The sequence below is a fragment of the Marmota flaviventris genome, chromosome 16, assembly GCF_047511675.1.
Source record: "Marmota flaviventris isolate mMarFla1 chromosome 16, mMarFla1.hap1, whole genome shotgun sequence".
Taxonomy (NCBI): domain Eukaryota; kingdom Metazoa; phylum Chordata; class Mammalia; order Rodentia; family Sciuridae; genus Marmota; species Marmota flaviventris.
The window spans coordinates 61075492-61088488 of record NC_092513.1 but is presented as its reverse complement, the minus strand read 5'-3'; the positions used below and the strand labels follow the sequence as shown (position 1 = coordinate 61088488).

Here is a 12997-nt window from a genome sequence, read left to right as displayed (position 1 = left end):
CAGTTTTACAGATCACTTCCTCCACTCCACACACTTAAAAATAGGCTTTTGGGAGCTGGGGTTGTAGCTCAGTGGTAGAGACTAGCCTAGCATGTGTGAGGCACTGGGTTCAATTCTCAGCACTGCATATAAATAAAAAAAATAAAGGTCCATTGACAACTAACATTTTTTTCTTTTAATTTAAAAAAGGCTTCTTGAGTGTGAGGACCCCAAGTTAAGAACTCTTATCATAGGGTTATTTTCCCTGCAGAAAATGATACCATTTGAATGCCATGCTAAGTGAATGAACAAGGCTTGCTACCCCAGCTAGCCCCAGGCTCATTTGTTCAGAAATGCCCCATGCACCACCGAAAATAAGAGGAAGCAGTACTTTAGCACTGCTCTAGGGATTCAGAGACACAAAATTAGAAACACTGATCCAAAATGGCATATTTGGACTAGCAATTAAGCAGCATATCTCTCTTAATTATTTGAAGAGAGGAAGGGTTTAACTTTACAAAATGCGCTTTGACCCTAGCACCAAAATCAATAAAAACTTAAAAATGAAGAGAAGAAAAAATATGTTTTTCACACAGTATTTGCTTTTGAAAGATTTTAATTAGTGCTCTTATTTCTATAGGACTCTAAACAATTTCTTAGGAAAGTTCTTTAAGCTGGTTTTCTCTTACTATCAGATCAAATTTTGGGGTGTTTATCATTTCAAGTTGCACTTTAAACTTAATCATAAACTTTAGACTTAACCCCTTTTCAATATCATTTGTCACATAACAAGTTAATTTGGACCATCATTCTTTAGTCTTTTCACCTGCATTCTCAAATGAAGGAAAACTAAAGTCCTTGTCATTTGAGGACAGAGTGGAGAACATGTAGTGAGAAGATAAGATATATCCTTTGTATTCTCCCAGCCCAGCCTCCCAAACAAGGCCAACAAAATGAAAGAATACCATACTTGCGTAGTAGCTGGAGTCACTACTTCTATCCTTGATGTTTTTACCAGCCACAGATTCCAGAGTTTTTCCCATTCATATTTAAGCACCAAATTAGTTACCATTTGGTGGCACATGTCTATAGACTGGAACAAGATGGGTGAGATCTTCAACTGGACCCCTGGAATTCTTAGTCTCCTATATGCAGAAAATTGCTTATTTCATTTTGTTAGCTTTAGGACTCTATTACATTTTGGACCTCATTTCCTTCAAGCAAGATTTTACTGTGATGGTCAGAGGTTTAAATCAGTTGGCATCAGCAAACAGTATTTTATATGAAAATATTTATTATAAAAGAGAAGCTGTTACCACAAAGGGATACCACATCACATCTGTTCGAAGAACAATAATTTGAAAGATCACAAACATTGAGAAGGATATAAAGAAATTGGAACCTTCTTGCATTACTGGTAGGAGTGTAAAATGATTGATTCAGGCTGCTGTAGAAAAGAGTTTGGCAGCTGCTCAAGAAGTTAAACAAACTTGTGACCCAGCAGTTTCATACCAAGTTATTTGCCCCAGAGAAAAGAAAACATGTCCAAACAAAATTTTGAACTTGAATATTCATAATAGCATTTTTTAAGGATAGCCCCAAAGGATAACAGCCTGTAGAGGAGGCAAAACATTGCTTCTGCCCTCTTAGGACCTCTGTCTGGGCCTGAGAATTAGATTGACATAAGGCAGATTAACAAGAGAAAACCTTTCATGTAAGTTTTATATAACATCGGAGCCCTCATAAGGAAATGAAGACTTGAAATAATAAAACTTAAATGCTTTTATATTAACTTGGACAAAGGCAATTGTGGAAAAAAACTAAAGGAAGATATAAATTATTTTAATAAAATGTTATTGTAGAGTTCACTTGGCCTTGATTCTCCATCTCTGATAATAAAACTGTTTTGTTTTTTTTTTGTTTTTTCTTCCTGGTATAGAGAGGACATCTTTCCCATGGAGTTTTATGTCCTCCTTTCAGGAAGAAAGGGGGAAGTCAGAGTGCTACTGCACCTGCTATTTTTCAAGTGACTTCAGCTCAGAATAATTCCCATGTTTAATGGCATGCTTTGAGTGGCATATTTTGCGCTCTCAACCCACAATGATAAACTGGTGAAATGGAGAAATAAAATGGTATATCCATAGAGTGGAATATTGTTTTCATAGAAAGAAATGAAGTATTGCTACATACTATAATGTGAATGAACCTCTAAAAAATTATGCTAAGTGAAATAAGGCAGTCACAGAAGGCCACATATTGTATGACTTCATTTATATTAAATGTTCAGAACAGGTAGATCCATAGAAATGAAAGATAGATTGCTGGATGCCAGAAGATGGGGAAAGAGTGAGTACCTGCTAATGCATTGGGATTTCTTTCTGGAATGATAAAATGTTCTGGAATTAAATTGTATACTTTTAGGAATTTTTTAATTTCTCAAGCCTACTGTGAAGGAAACTGAGATTATAGTTATTTAGCATATCTTAAGTGATTTTATCTTATTTCAAAAACATTTTGTTCAAGGTTTTTTTTTTTTTTTTAATTTGTTCACCTAGGAAAAGCTTATTGTATCCAATGAACAGGAAGTTCTCCGTGTTCATTACAGAGCTGCAAGAACATTGGCAAATCAGACACTGCCATTTAGTGCTTGTACTGTCTTACTGGATGCAGAAGTGTATAATGTACCATTGGACTCTCAGGTAAAGTACTCTTGATAAATTTAGTGTGCTCTCAAAAATTACAAGTTTGTTACTTTTAAAATCTATTATTTCTGTAGAAGAAAGTGGAATTAAACAGTCATTAAAGTGGACGTTTATACATTTAGTTCTGACCTCATGTAGCTAGGAAGTTGTTGGACATGAAACACGGTATAGGCAGGCAGAACCTCTAGGTGTGACAGAGCTATGGACCAAGGGTAGGCTATTTTGATCTTGGGTTTTGGTGGAATAAGTTAATTGTGAAAAACTGGAGCTGTATTTTCAATAAGTTTTACTGCCACATATAAATTACATGAATTCAGAATCAGCCATATCAGTTGTCAGACCTTTTTATGTCTCATAAAGCTGAAAGAAATTCATTCGTTAGAAGAGAAAAAAACATAATGATTACAATTTAAAAGTATAAATATAGATAGTCTTGGAAGAAGTGCCAGTCTCAGTGGCAACTATCACACCTGAATACATTTTTCTCCCTATGTATGGTAAACTTCTAACATTAAAATTAAATCTGAAATTAATTGTATTTCAGTAACAATGTCACAGGTGTACAGTATATGTCATGTCTTTTAAGAAACATCTGAGACTCATAGAGCAGTAGGATTTTATTTAGTTAAAAACTAAAAACAACATCCTGAGACTTCTGATAACTAGTTTGTACTTTATAGAAAAATTAAAAAATTTAACAATATTCAATTTATATTTATATTTTCAAAATATATTTTCATCATTACTGGAAAATGAATGTATTCCATTAAAAAGGTATATTAATGACATACAGATTTTTAAAGTGGCTTATTACAGTATTCTTTTATGTTGAACATTTTCTTTCAGTCTGATGACAGTAAAACTTCTGTGAGAGATCGCTTTAATGCAAGACAGTTCATGTCTTGGTTACAAGATGTGGATGATAAATTTGACAAATTAAAGGTAAGTATGTTTCAAAGTAATTTAAATAAATGTTTCTTCCTTCTGAGTTGGAAACTGCTTCTCTATTGGGGAGAGATAATTTGGAACAGAAATAATGGTTAATGATGGTTAATGAGTTTCCTGGTGGACCACAATTGGAAAGCTAAAGGGAAATGAAGGCCGCAAGTCCATTTTAAGGACTAACGTATAAAAGACCAAACTACCATCGAACAAGCAGCTTCTGATGTGAGTTTTCATGCTTCCCCAGTAGACCAGTCTGGTTATAGTCCCAATATATGAAGAAAAGGAAAACATTAAAAGATGGAATATATTTTGTAGATCTGTAAAGGAAATTATTTAAGATTTTCAGGCAGTTCTCTGTAGATTCAATGATTCCATTGGTAATTTGAAATCTCATAATTTGAAACAATATTTTTCAATCAAAATTCATGAATATGAAGGTGCATACCCAAAAATAGTTGGTGTGTTGATATCAATAGAGTGAAACAAAAGTAGACTTTTAATTTCAGTGTTTTATTTTTTTTTTTAGGATTCCTAATGTGTGTAAATATCTAAGTCCCTAAAGAAACTGGGTGGGGCTGGGGTTGTGGAGTGCAGTAAGCAGTCACCTAGCACCAGCGATGCACTGGGTTCAATCCTCAGCACCACATAAAATAAATAAAATAAAGGTATTATGTCCAACTACACCTAAAAAAAAAAAATAAATTTTTTTTTAAAAAAGAAACCATTGGGGAAATTAGCTTTTGAACAGGGCACATTTAACATAATAATTGATTAACTCTTCTCTTTTAAATAGACCTGTCTTTTAATGAGGCAACAACATGAAGCTGCAGCTTTAAATGCTGTCCAGAGATTAGAATGGCAGCTCAAACTCCAGGAACTTGATCCAGCCACCTATAAATCTATCAGCATTTACGAAATTCAGGAGTTCTATGTTCCCCTTGTTGATGTTAATGATGACTTTGAATTGACTCCTATATAGCAGTTATAACATCTTGGTGGTGTGTTCTAAACTGATGATGCTCAAGCATTATACTGTGGAATACTGCCTTTTGACAAAAATACTGATACTATGCCTTTACAGTTGTTCGTAAAATTGGATTAAAGTTGGTTATGTAGTAAACACTGTCATTTTATAAAAATGAGAAATATTTTGGATCCTAGGTCCAAACACAGTTTCTAACAGAAAACTATTATTTATATTGATGAAAGGTTACTATTGGTTAAAGCACGTTAGCAGACTGTAGTAGATATTTAAAAAGTTGAGAATCTGCTAACAGCGCTGGAAGTTGTTAGCACTCTTTCGTCACAAGATAACCACTAGTATTCAGATCTCTTTCAGGTTTTATTAAAAATTTATCAGTAAACTAAAAAGTTCCATTACTACCAAATAGTTTCTAATGTGGAAGAAAAACTTGGCACAAAATTTCTTCAGTTTATTATATCTGTAAATTAATTGTATAGTTTTCTTTTTGAAAGTTTTAATATTGTCTTCCTTTTTAATAACTTATTTTATACATATTGTGCAGATGTACATCTTGTAATTAATGGTCAAAATGTGTATACAAAGGGATTGGTAGTCAAAACATGTACAAAGAAATAACTGTAAAACTGTTTTGTCTAATGCTTTATTGGACCAAAGTTGTAGTTTGTAAGGAGTGTACTAGCAGTGTGTTCAGGTAGCAAACCTTTAAATAAGGCATGCATGTGTTTGAGTTAGCTTGTTTTCATCATCATAACTGTAAAGATTGTGAGTTAATTGTATTGCATGCTTCCTATAATTTAATTCTGTCCATATTGATGCCTGGAACAGTGTGAGGCGTTTCATACTCGTCTCTTGTGATAGAACCTGTGACTTACTGTGTTGGACACATTATTTAGAATTAGTCAAATGAAGAAGCTCAGCTCTTTTTTCATCTCACAGTAGAGCCTATTTCCTGCTGGAACAACAACAAAAATGCCTTTGAATGAAAATTGTAAATGTCTATTTTAATACTCAACTATGAAAGAATCTGTGAATATATGTAAATATGTTTAATAAATTTTATTGGTCATGTTAAATCATTGTAAAACTTTTTTACATTGCTTAAATTTAATGTTTTAAGCTTAATAACCTTTGCACTTTTAAAATAAAAACTGAGTACTTAAAAAAGAGATATTGCTAGTCAAAATAAGCAAAAGCTTCTTAGAAATATTCCAATTGATCTCTGGAATGTTTATGAAAGATTAATATGTTAAGTATTTTTCCTTGTGTATCAAGATGCAAGACATAATTTGCAAAATTTTATAATTAAGATTTGGTATGCTGTTTTATAATAATTAGCAATATGCTTAGAAAAATCCAGTTTCTCATATAACATAGATTAAATATTCAGGACTATTTCAGATCTAAAACCTGCTGCTGAACTTGGAGAACATTTTTGAAAGGAAAATTATCTTAGTGTAAAATTCATCATAAGTATATGAGATGGAATTTATGAAACTTTCCATAGTACTTTCTTGATTTATAAAATAACGCTGGATGTTTTTAAAAAGTAAAAAGAAAATATGAGGAATGAAGGTGGTTTAAATTCAACTTTCAAGTTGAAAATGCCAGCTATTGGGAGAGAATGTCAAAATGTTTTTGAGTGCAAAGGTACATATTAAGCTTAGGGATTTTTGAATTTTTACATCAGTTTCTATTTTCATTCTTACTGTACTTAGCATGCGCAATAAAGCAGCACGTGTAAAAAAAAAATACACAGTGCAAGGACTTTATTATAAAAGTTGGATATAGTTTGTTTTGTTTAGAATTTTAGGTGAGCGATGTTGGCCTTTTTTATTGGATAAATCAGGCCAGAGAGGCAGGGTAGATTTTAAAGCACTGGTTTTGTTGAAGTTAAGTTTATTAAGGCTGGGAACATTAAAAGCTAATTTATAAAAGCAATACTTTTTAATAGGAAAAACTTACTGCAACCTTTATTTATACTTTCACCTCAAAAGAAAATTTGATGGGATCATGTGGAAAGTCATAAAATATAAACTCAGATTATTAAGCATTGAAGTGATGAAAAATAAAAGGGATAAATGTATAGAGCATTTTGTTCTGATGGTCCAGCTAGAGAAAAGGTAGGGGGAAATATCACTGGCCAAACAGAACAAGCTGTAGAAGAAAAAAAAGCAAACAAGCAGGAATCTGGCAAATGTCAGTCATCCCAGCTTTTTAGTCTTAACCACAGTACTCCCCCTTTCAATGGTACCTCAAAAAGCTGGAGCCTCTGCCATGATTCTACTTCTACAGATTTTCTCTGTAAGGTGACTAAAAGCTCATCAGGATAGCATAAAAGAAACATTGCTGCCTTCTTATTGGAAATTTATAATCAAGTAAATAGTTAAGGGCTCTTGATATTAAAGATATTCTGAAGCTCTGAATTACCAGGAAAAAAAAACTTGGAATGGGGTATATACCTAAAAAGGTTCTGGATTCTGAAAGAAAAATAAATGATGGCTAGTTTAATCAGTGATTCTTTTTAAACTATTCAAATATCATGAACAAGATACTAAATTGTACCTAAGGATTTGTATTTCTTTAAATCTTGTTCTAAATCATATCTGTTTAATAAATGACTAGTTGATATTTGTGCATGTTATTTAATAAAGAGTTATATTTTTATAGAAAAAGTGGAATGTGTGCTAAATGTTTTTACATAAAATTTTACTCCCATTTAACTATAAGCCAAATAACAATGTTTACTTGGGCAGCTGGCAAGATTGCCTAAGTATTCAACCTGGGAGGGGATGGAGGGCAGTGATTACGCTGCATGCACAGGGCCCTGGGTTCAATCCCCAGCACTGAGGGGAGAAAATGTTATCTTGGGAAAACAACCCTCTGAAGAACTAGCCTTTCAAGTTGAAATGTATTCAATAGTCAGAAGTCTCACAAATGAATTTTTAGTAGAAGACATGGTGCAAATCTTGTAACTGCAGAAATCTGAAGCAAAGACCCAAGGAAGCTCATTTTAATAAGACTTAGGATTATATAGTTATTCTAGAAATTGAATGCAAAACAACTTAGTATTTTTCTTTTCCAGAAAGCAGTATGTTTTATTCTCAGTTTTTTTTTCACCTAAAAAATGGGTTGTTTACAGTTTGGGACTATTGTGAATAAACATGAGCACCGCAAACTTTTGTTATGGACATTTAAAAAATTTTTTCCTTTGTATATGTAGTATCTCTTTTGATTTGTTCTTAAAATATGACATTTCTCAAAAGTATTATATCCACTTTTGCCCCTAACAACAACCTATGAGAGGTCCACTTGTTCTTAATCCTCATCAATATTTGGTATAGTTGGTCTGGGGATGTAGCTCAGTTGTAAATCACTTGCCTAGGATGAGGCAAGATCCTGGATTAGATCAGCTCTGAAAAAATATATCAGTTATCAACTTAGCCATTATCATGGCTGTGTAGTGGTACCTGATTATTTTAATTTTCATCCCTCTGCTAATGATCTTTTCATAAGTTTATCAAAACTTTTTATGCATCTTAATTTTGTCAGGTTCTTAAGTATTTTGCTCTCTTTTTATTGGGTTGTCCTTTTATTGATTTGTAGGAATCCTTTCTATATTCTGTTAAAAGTTTTTGTCAAGTACATCATGGATGTATTTATCCAGGGTGTGGTTTGCCTTTCCATTGAATGGTTTCCTCACTTTTTTAATAACACTTACACTGATAAGATTTTATTGGAATGTTTAGTGACTTTCTTAACCACACCCCTAAACAATGTTTTCTCTTTAATTACTACAACCATGAAGCCACATAATCATACCTTTAGTCCATCTCCATTTATTTTAAAGCTGTTAGTATTTGTCTATGAGAACTTTTTAAAAAATGCATGAATTAACCTATTATTTCTTGACACTAGGTTGTAGAACTTTATTTATTAATTCCTATTACTGTTTGTTTAGCAGTGTGTGAGGATGGTCATAAAAAAGCTCAGTGTCATAGGTGGATTTTTTAGAAGACAAATTGAACTATGCCATGGCATAGTTTCCAGTTCCTCCTGCTGATTAATACATATCCATTCATGAATTTGGTCAGCACCACCTAGTGCATATAGTATGCCAGGGGCTGTGTCACTTGAGGATTTACCCAAATTTTACCTAAGGTCATCAGTTTTCAAACTCTGGTTGTAGGACACCCCTCTCCACCAAACTCTTAAAAATTGATTTGAGACATTTATTGATACCAGAAATTAAAACTTTTTTTTTAAAGTTTAAAAATATCAATAAACCCATTTCATATATTCCCATGGGTTGGGGTGGTCTGGCTGATCACAAGTTGCCAGCTTGTGCAACTTAGTGAGACCCTATCTCAAAAATAAAAAGGGCTGGGCATCTCGTAGAATATTAGCACATGCAAAGCCCTGGGTTCAATCTTAAGTGCTACAAGATTATATATAATATTACGCAAAATAAAGAGACTCAAAGATTGATATTTAATAAAATCAGTGGTTTTCACTGCTTTTTTTTTTTTTTTTTAACATTTTGTCAAAGGAGAATGCGATGCCACAATTGGTGCAGCTGCCTCAATTTGTGCTAAGGCCGTAGCAGTTTTCCATAATGTAAATGACAACATAGCCACAAAGGCAAATATTGTTCTAAAAGTAGTTCTGATCTCAAAAACCACCTCAGGGTCCTAGGCCTGAGAAGTTCTCTGGGTCAGACTTTTGAGAACTACCGGCCTAGATGAGCACTGTCTATAAAATAAAGATGAGCTAAAAATAGTTTACAAACTTGCACAAAGAATTACTTCATAAATAGAAGAGAAAGTATCTTGGGTTAAATGAAAACAAACCTGAATTTACCCCACACTAATGTCTTGATGGCTGCTGGTACTTTTCTTATTAAAATCAGGTACACACTGCCTGAGGTGTAGATCTGACCGTCTTTGCTTTAAGACTTTAAATTGAGGACACACTTTTTTAAAAAAAAATTTTTTAGTTGCAGATGGACACAAATCTTTATTTTTTTATTTATTTGTTTTTATGTGGTGCTGAGGATCGAACCCAGGGCCTCATGCGTGCAAGGCAAGCGCTTTACCACTGAGCCACAACCCCAGCCTGAGGACACACCTTTTGAAGTTATTTCTGGATGCCTTTGTTAGAAAACTCCTACCAAAAGCCTAGTCCACTCACTGATGATACTGTTGCCTCTGGACCAACACTTCCGATTCTCTTAATCACTTTGTGAGAAGTGTAACCCAGGTATGTTTGGAGCAGCCTGGACTTAGCCCCAACCAGGAAGGGTCCCTGCCCTACACCTTGTGCTTCCAAGGTCCTCACAGGATGGGTATTGGCTAGGGCAAGGGGACATGCTGAGTCCATGTGCATCTTCTCACCCCCTTTCTTAAATACTGTTATTTTCACCCTCATTTCACAGTTGAGGAAACTGAAGCTCGGAGGGTTAAATTACTTGCTGAAGAGTTGACATCACACAATTAAGTGGCAGAGCTGAATTGAAAGCCAGGCAGTCTGGGTCCATAGTGTGTGATTATAATCACTAGACTGTACTGCCTTTAGTATAGGGTCTTCAGATTCTGAGAGAAGGCCTTTTTGCGTTAGTTTTTTTTTTTTTCGCTCCTGAGGCATCAAATTGCTATAAATTCAACAGCTTAAAACAACACCCAGTCTGGCACACTCTGGCTGTATTCTAGGATCTCTTAGGAGTCATAAGGCTGAAATCAAGGGCTGAGGTTCATCTGAAAGAATCTGGGAAACTCCACTTCCAGCCTTATTTTTTATTTTTTAAATTTTGTTTGTAGCAGAATCCAGTCCCCTGCAGGTATAGGACTGAGGTCACCTGATTATCATCTAGGGGATACTCTAGCTCCTAAAGGTTGCTCATATTCTTGTTCAGGCCCCTGATGCTCAAATATTTCTTATGCATTGACAGGAATAGTGGAACAGTTTTCCTCAGTCACACATTCCTCTTATGATATACTGGAGTTTCTTCCATTACTAACTTCCAGACCCAGATTTGAGGAACTCTTGTAATTAGGTCAGGCCCACAGGATGATCTTACTATATTAAGGTCAACTGATTGGGACCTTATTACATCACAAAACCACTTTGCCATAATGACAAGTCCTGACATCCTCCAGAGAATGAGATCACAATGGTGAGGGTCCTTGGGTTCAACTTCAGATTCTGCTTATCACAAATTTAAACTGAAATTCTTTTCCCAGAAGAATTAAGATTTTTTTTTTCCCCTTTTGGTTAACATGCAAACTCATGTACTCTTCCTGGGGAAAAATAAGTTTGGTGGGGTTGGTATTTGGGCACTGTGGCACATGCCTGTAATCCCAACTACTCAAGGAGCTGAGGCAGAAGGACATGAAGTTTGAGGCCAGCCTTGGCAACTTAGATCCTGGATCAAATAGAAAAGGCTGAGGATCGGGTTCAGTGGTAGAGCATTGCCTATCATTCTCAAGGCCCTGGATTCGATCCCCAGTACAGAAGAAGAAGAAGGAAGAGGAAGAGAGGGGAAAGGGGAGGATGCTATGAATAGAATCTTCCAAAGGAAAATACAATTCTTTCAAATATACTTCATATACACTGAATATTATGGTCTGAATCTTGAATCCCTTGAAGGCCCATGTGTTGAAGGCTTATTAGAAGTGTTAGGAGTAGAACCTTTGGTAAACAGGGCATAGAGCAAGGATATTAAGTCATTGACCCCAATGTGCTGTTGAATGGGATAATAGGAGGACCCTAGTACCTTCTTGGCTCTCTTTGCTTCCTGGCTACCAGGACTAGAAAAGCCTTCTTCCACCACACACTCCTGGCCTAATATTCTGCACCACCACAAGCCCAAAGGCCCAGGCCAAGTGACTACCTCTGAAATGGTGAGCCAAAATAAACCTCTCTTTAAAGTTGATTTTCCCAGGAATTTTGTAATAGAGATAAAAAGCTAATTAAAACACACTGTACTGTTAGGAACTTGGAAAGACAGTGGTTGGAATAGAGATATAGCTTTTCTGCTCAACATGAATTGAACAAAGTTGGTAAAATTAAAAGTTCTGCAAAAAAGGTTGTGTTGTAAACAGGGGAAAGCTGGTGCAATTTCAAGCAGTTGTCGGAATATAAAGAGCAATGGTTTTGGAAACAAAGTATAACCTCTATTGGTCAAGTAAGTGGAAGATGGGAAGATAAACATGAAATTTTGAATTCATGCATACTTTTTTATATTCTATGTTCTAATACGACTGCTTATAATCATTTTCTCTTATGTGCTTCTTTGTTTTATTTTGCCCTAGAAGAGTTGACATTTCTAAGAAATATTTTGCCTAAAGACAATTTTCCTTTCTCTTAAGAAGCATTGTAAAATTAGGCTAGTATTATTTTCTTCCTTTCTTTCGACCCCTCCTTTCTCCTTCCCTCTCTCCCTCTCTTCCTTTCTTCATGACCCACCTCCCTATTTCTCTCTCCTGCACCCCTGCCCCTTGGGTGCTAGGGCTAGAAGCCAGGGCGTTGAGCATGCTAAGCACACACTCTGCCACTGAACTATGCCCATAGCCCTGTTTCACTTTAGAAAAGCAGGTTATTGCCATATTATTGGTATTTTCTGACTTATGAGACAGTTGAGTAATCTTTACCAATTGGAAACCTGTGTCTGTGTACATTAAGAAAACTTTCACTTTAAAATATGTAAGTTCATCCTCTAATGATTTTCTTATTTCTATTTTAAATTTAGAATAAACTTTTAGAAATAAACATCTGTTATTTTTAAATTTTGGCAGTTCCTTTAGCCTAACATTAATTTTTTTTCTTCTATTAGCAGTGGCACACACCTGTAATCCCAGGGCTTAGGAGGCTGGGACAGGAGGATTGTGAGTTCAAACTCAGCCTCAATAACTTAGGGAGGGCCTAAGCAACTCAGCCAGACCATGTCTTTAATAAAATACAAAAATGGGCTGGGGATGTCGCTCAGTGGTTAAGCACTCCTGGGTTCAATCCCTGGTATCAAAAAAAAAAAAAAAAAAAGGTTAAATACATTTTTTAAAAAGTGATCAGAGGGCTGGGTGTATAACTCATTGATATTGACTTGCCTAACATGCATGAGAACATGGTTTTGATCCCCAGTACAGGAAAAAAAAAAAAAAAAAGAGAGCAGATGTTTATGAAGGTACACATAAAGATGGCATGTCTATAGGATGAAGGGTAAAATTATTTTACCATTGAGCTGAGTGAAAAAATATAGCATTAAACATAATATACTGCCTTTTCATTAAAAAAAAAGTGTGCCTACGTGTGTGGGGGTGGGGTGGGGGTATGTACACATCAGGTACTACTTTATTTTATATTTTATACTCTCCTGTAGGCAGTGCTCTTTAAA

At 34.9% G+C, this 12997-nt stretch overlaps 1 protein-coding gene across 9 annotated transcripts in view; it reads left to right on the top strand.

The window, feature by feature from the left end:
* The window catches only part of Ankrd12 (ankyrin repeat domain 12), a 118161-nt gene extending 112477 nt beyond the window's left edge, over positions 1-5684 (top strand). For all 9 annotated transcript variants that reach the window (XM_071602464.1, XM_071602463.1, XM_071602460.1 and 6 more), the window contains 3 exons: positions 2535-2678; positions 3528-3623; positions 4420-5684. In XM_071602464.1, the coding sequence (XP_071458565.1) occupies positions 2535-2678; positions 3528-3623; positions 4420-4605 (426 nt within the window). In that variant the 3' untranslated portion in view covers positions 4606-5684. The remainder of the gene's footprint in view (positions 1-2534; positions 2679-3527; positions 3624-4419) is intronic.
* The last annotated feature ends 7313 nt before the right edge of the window (positions 5685-12997 follow it).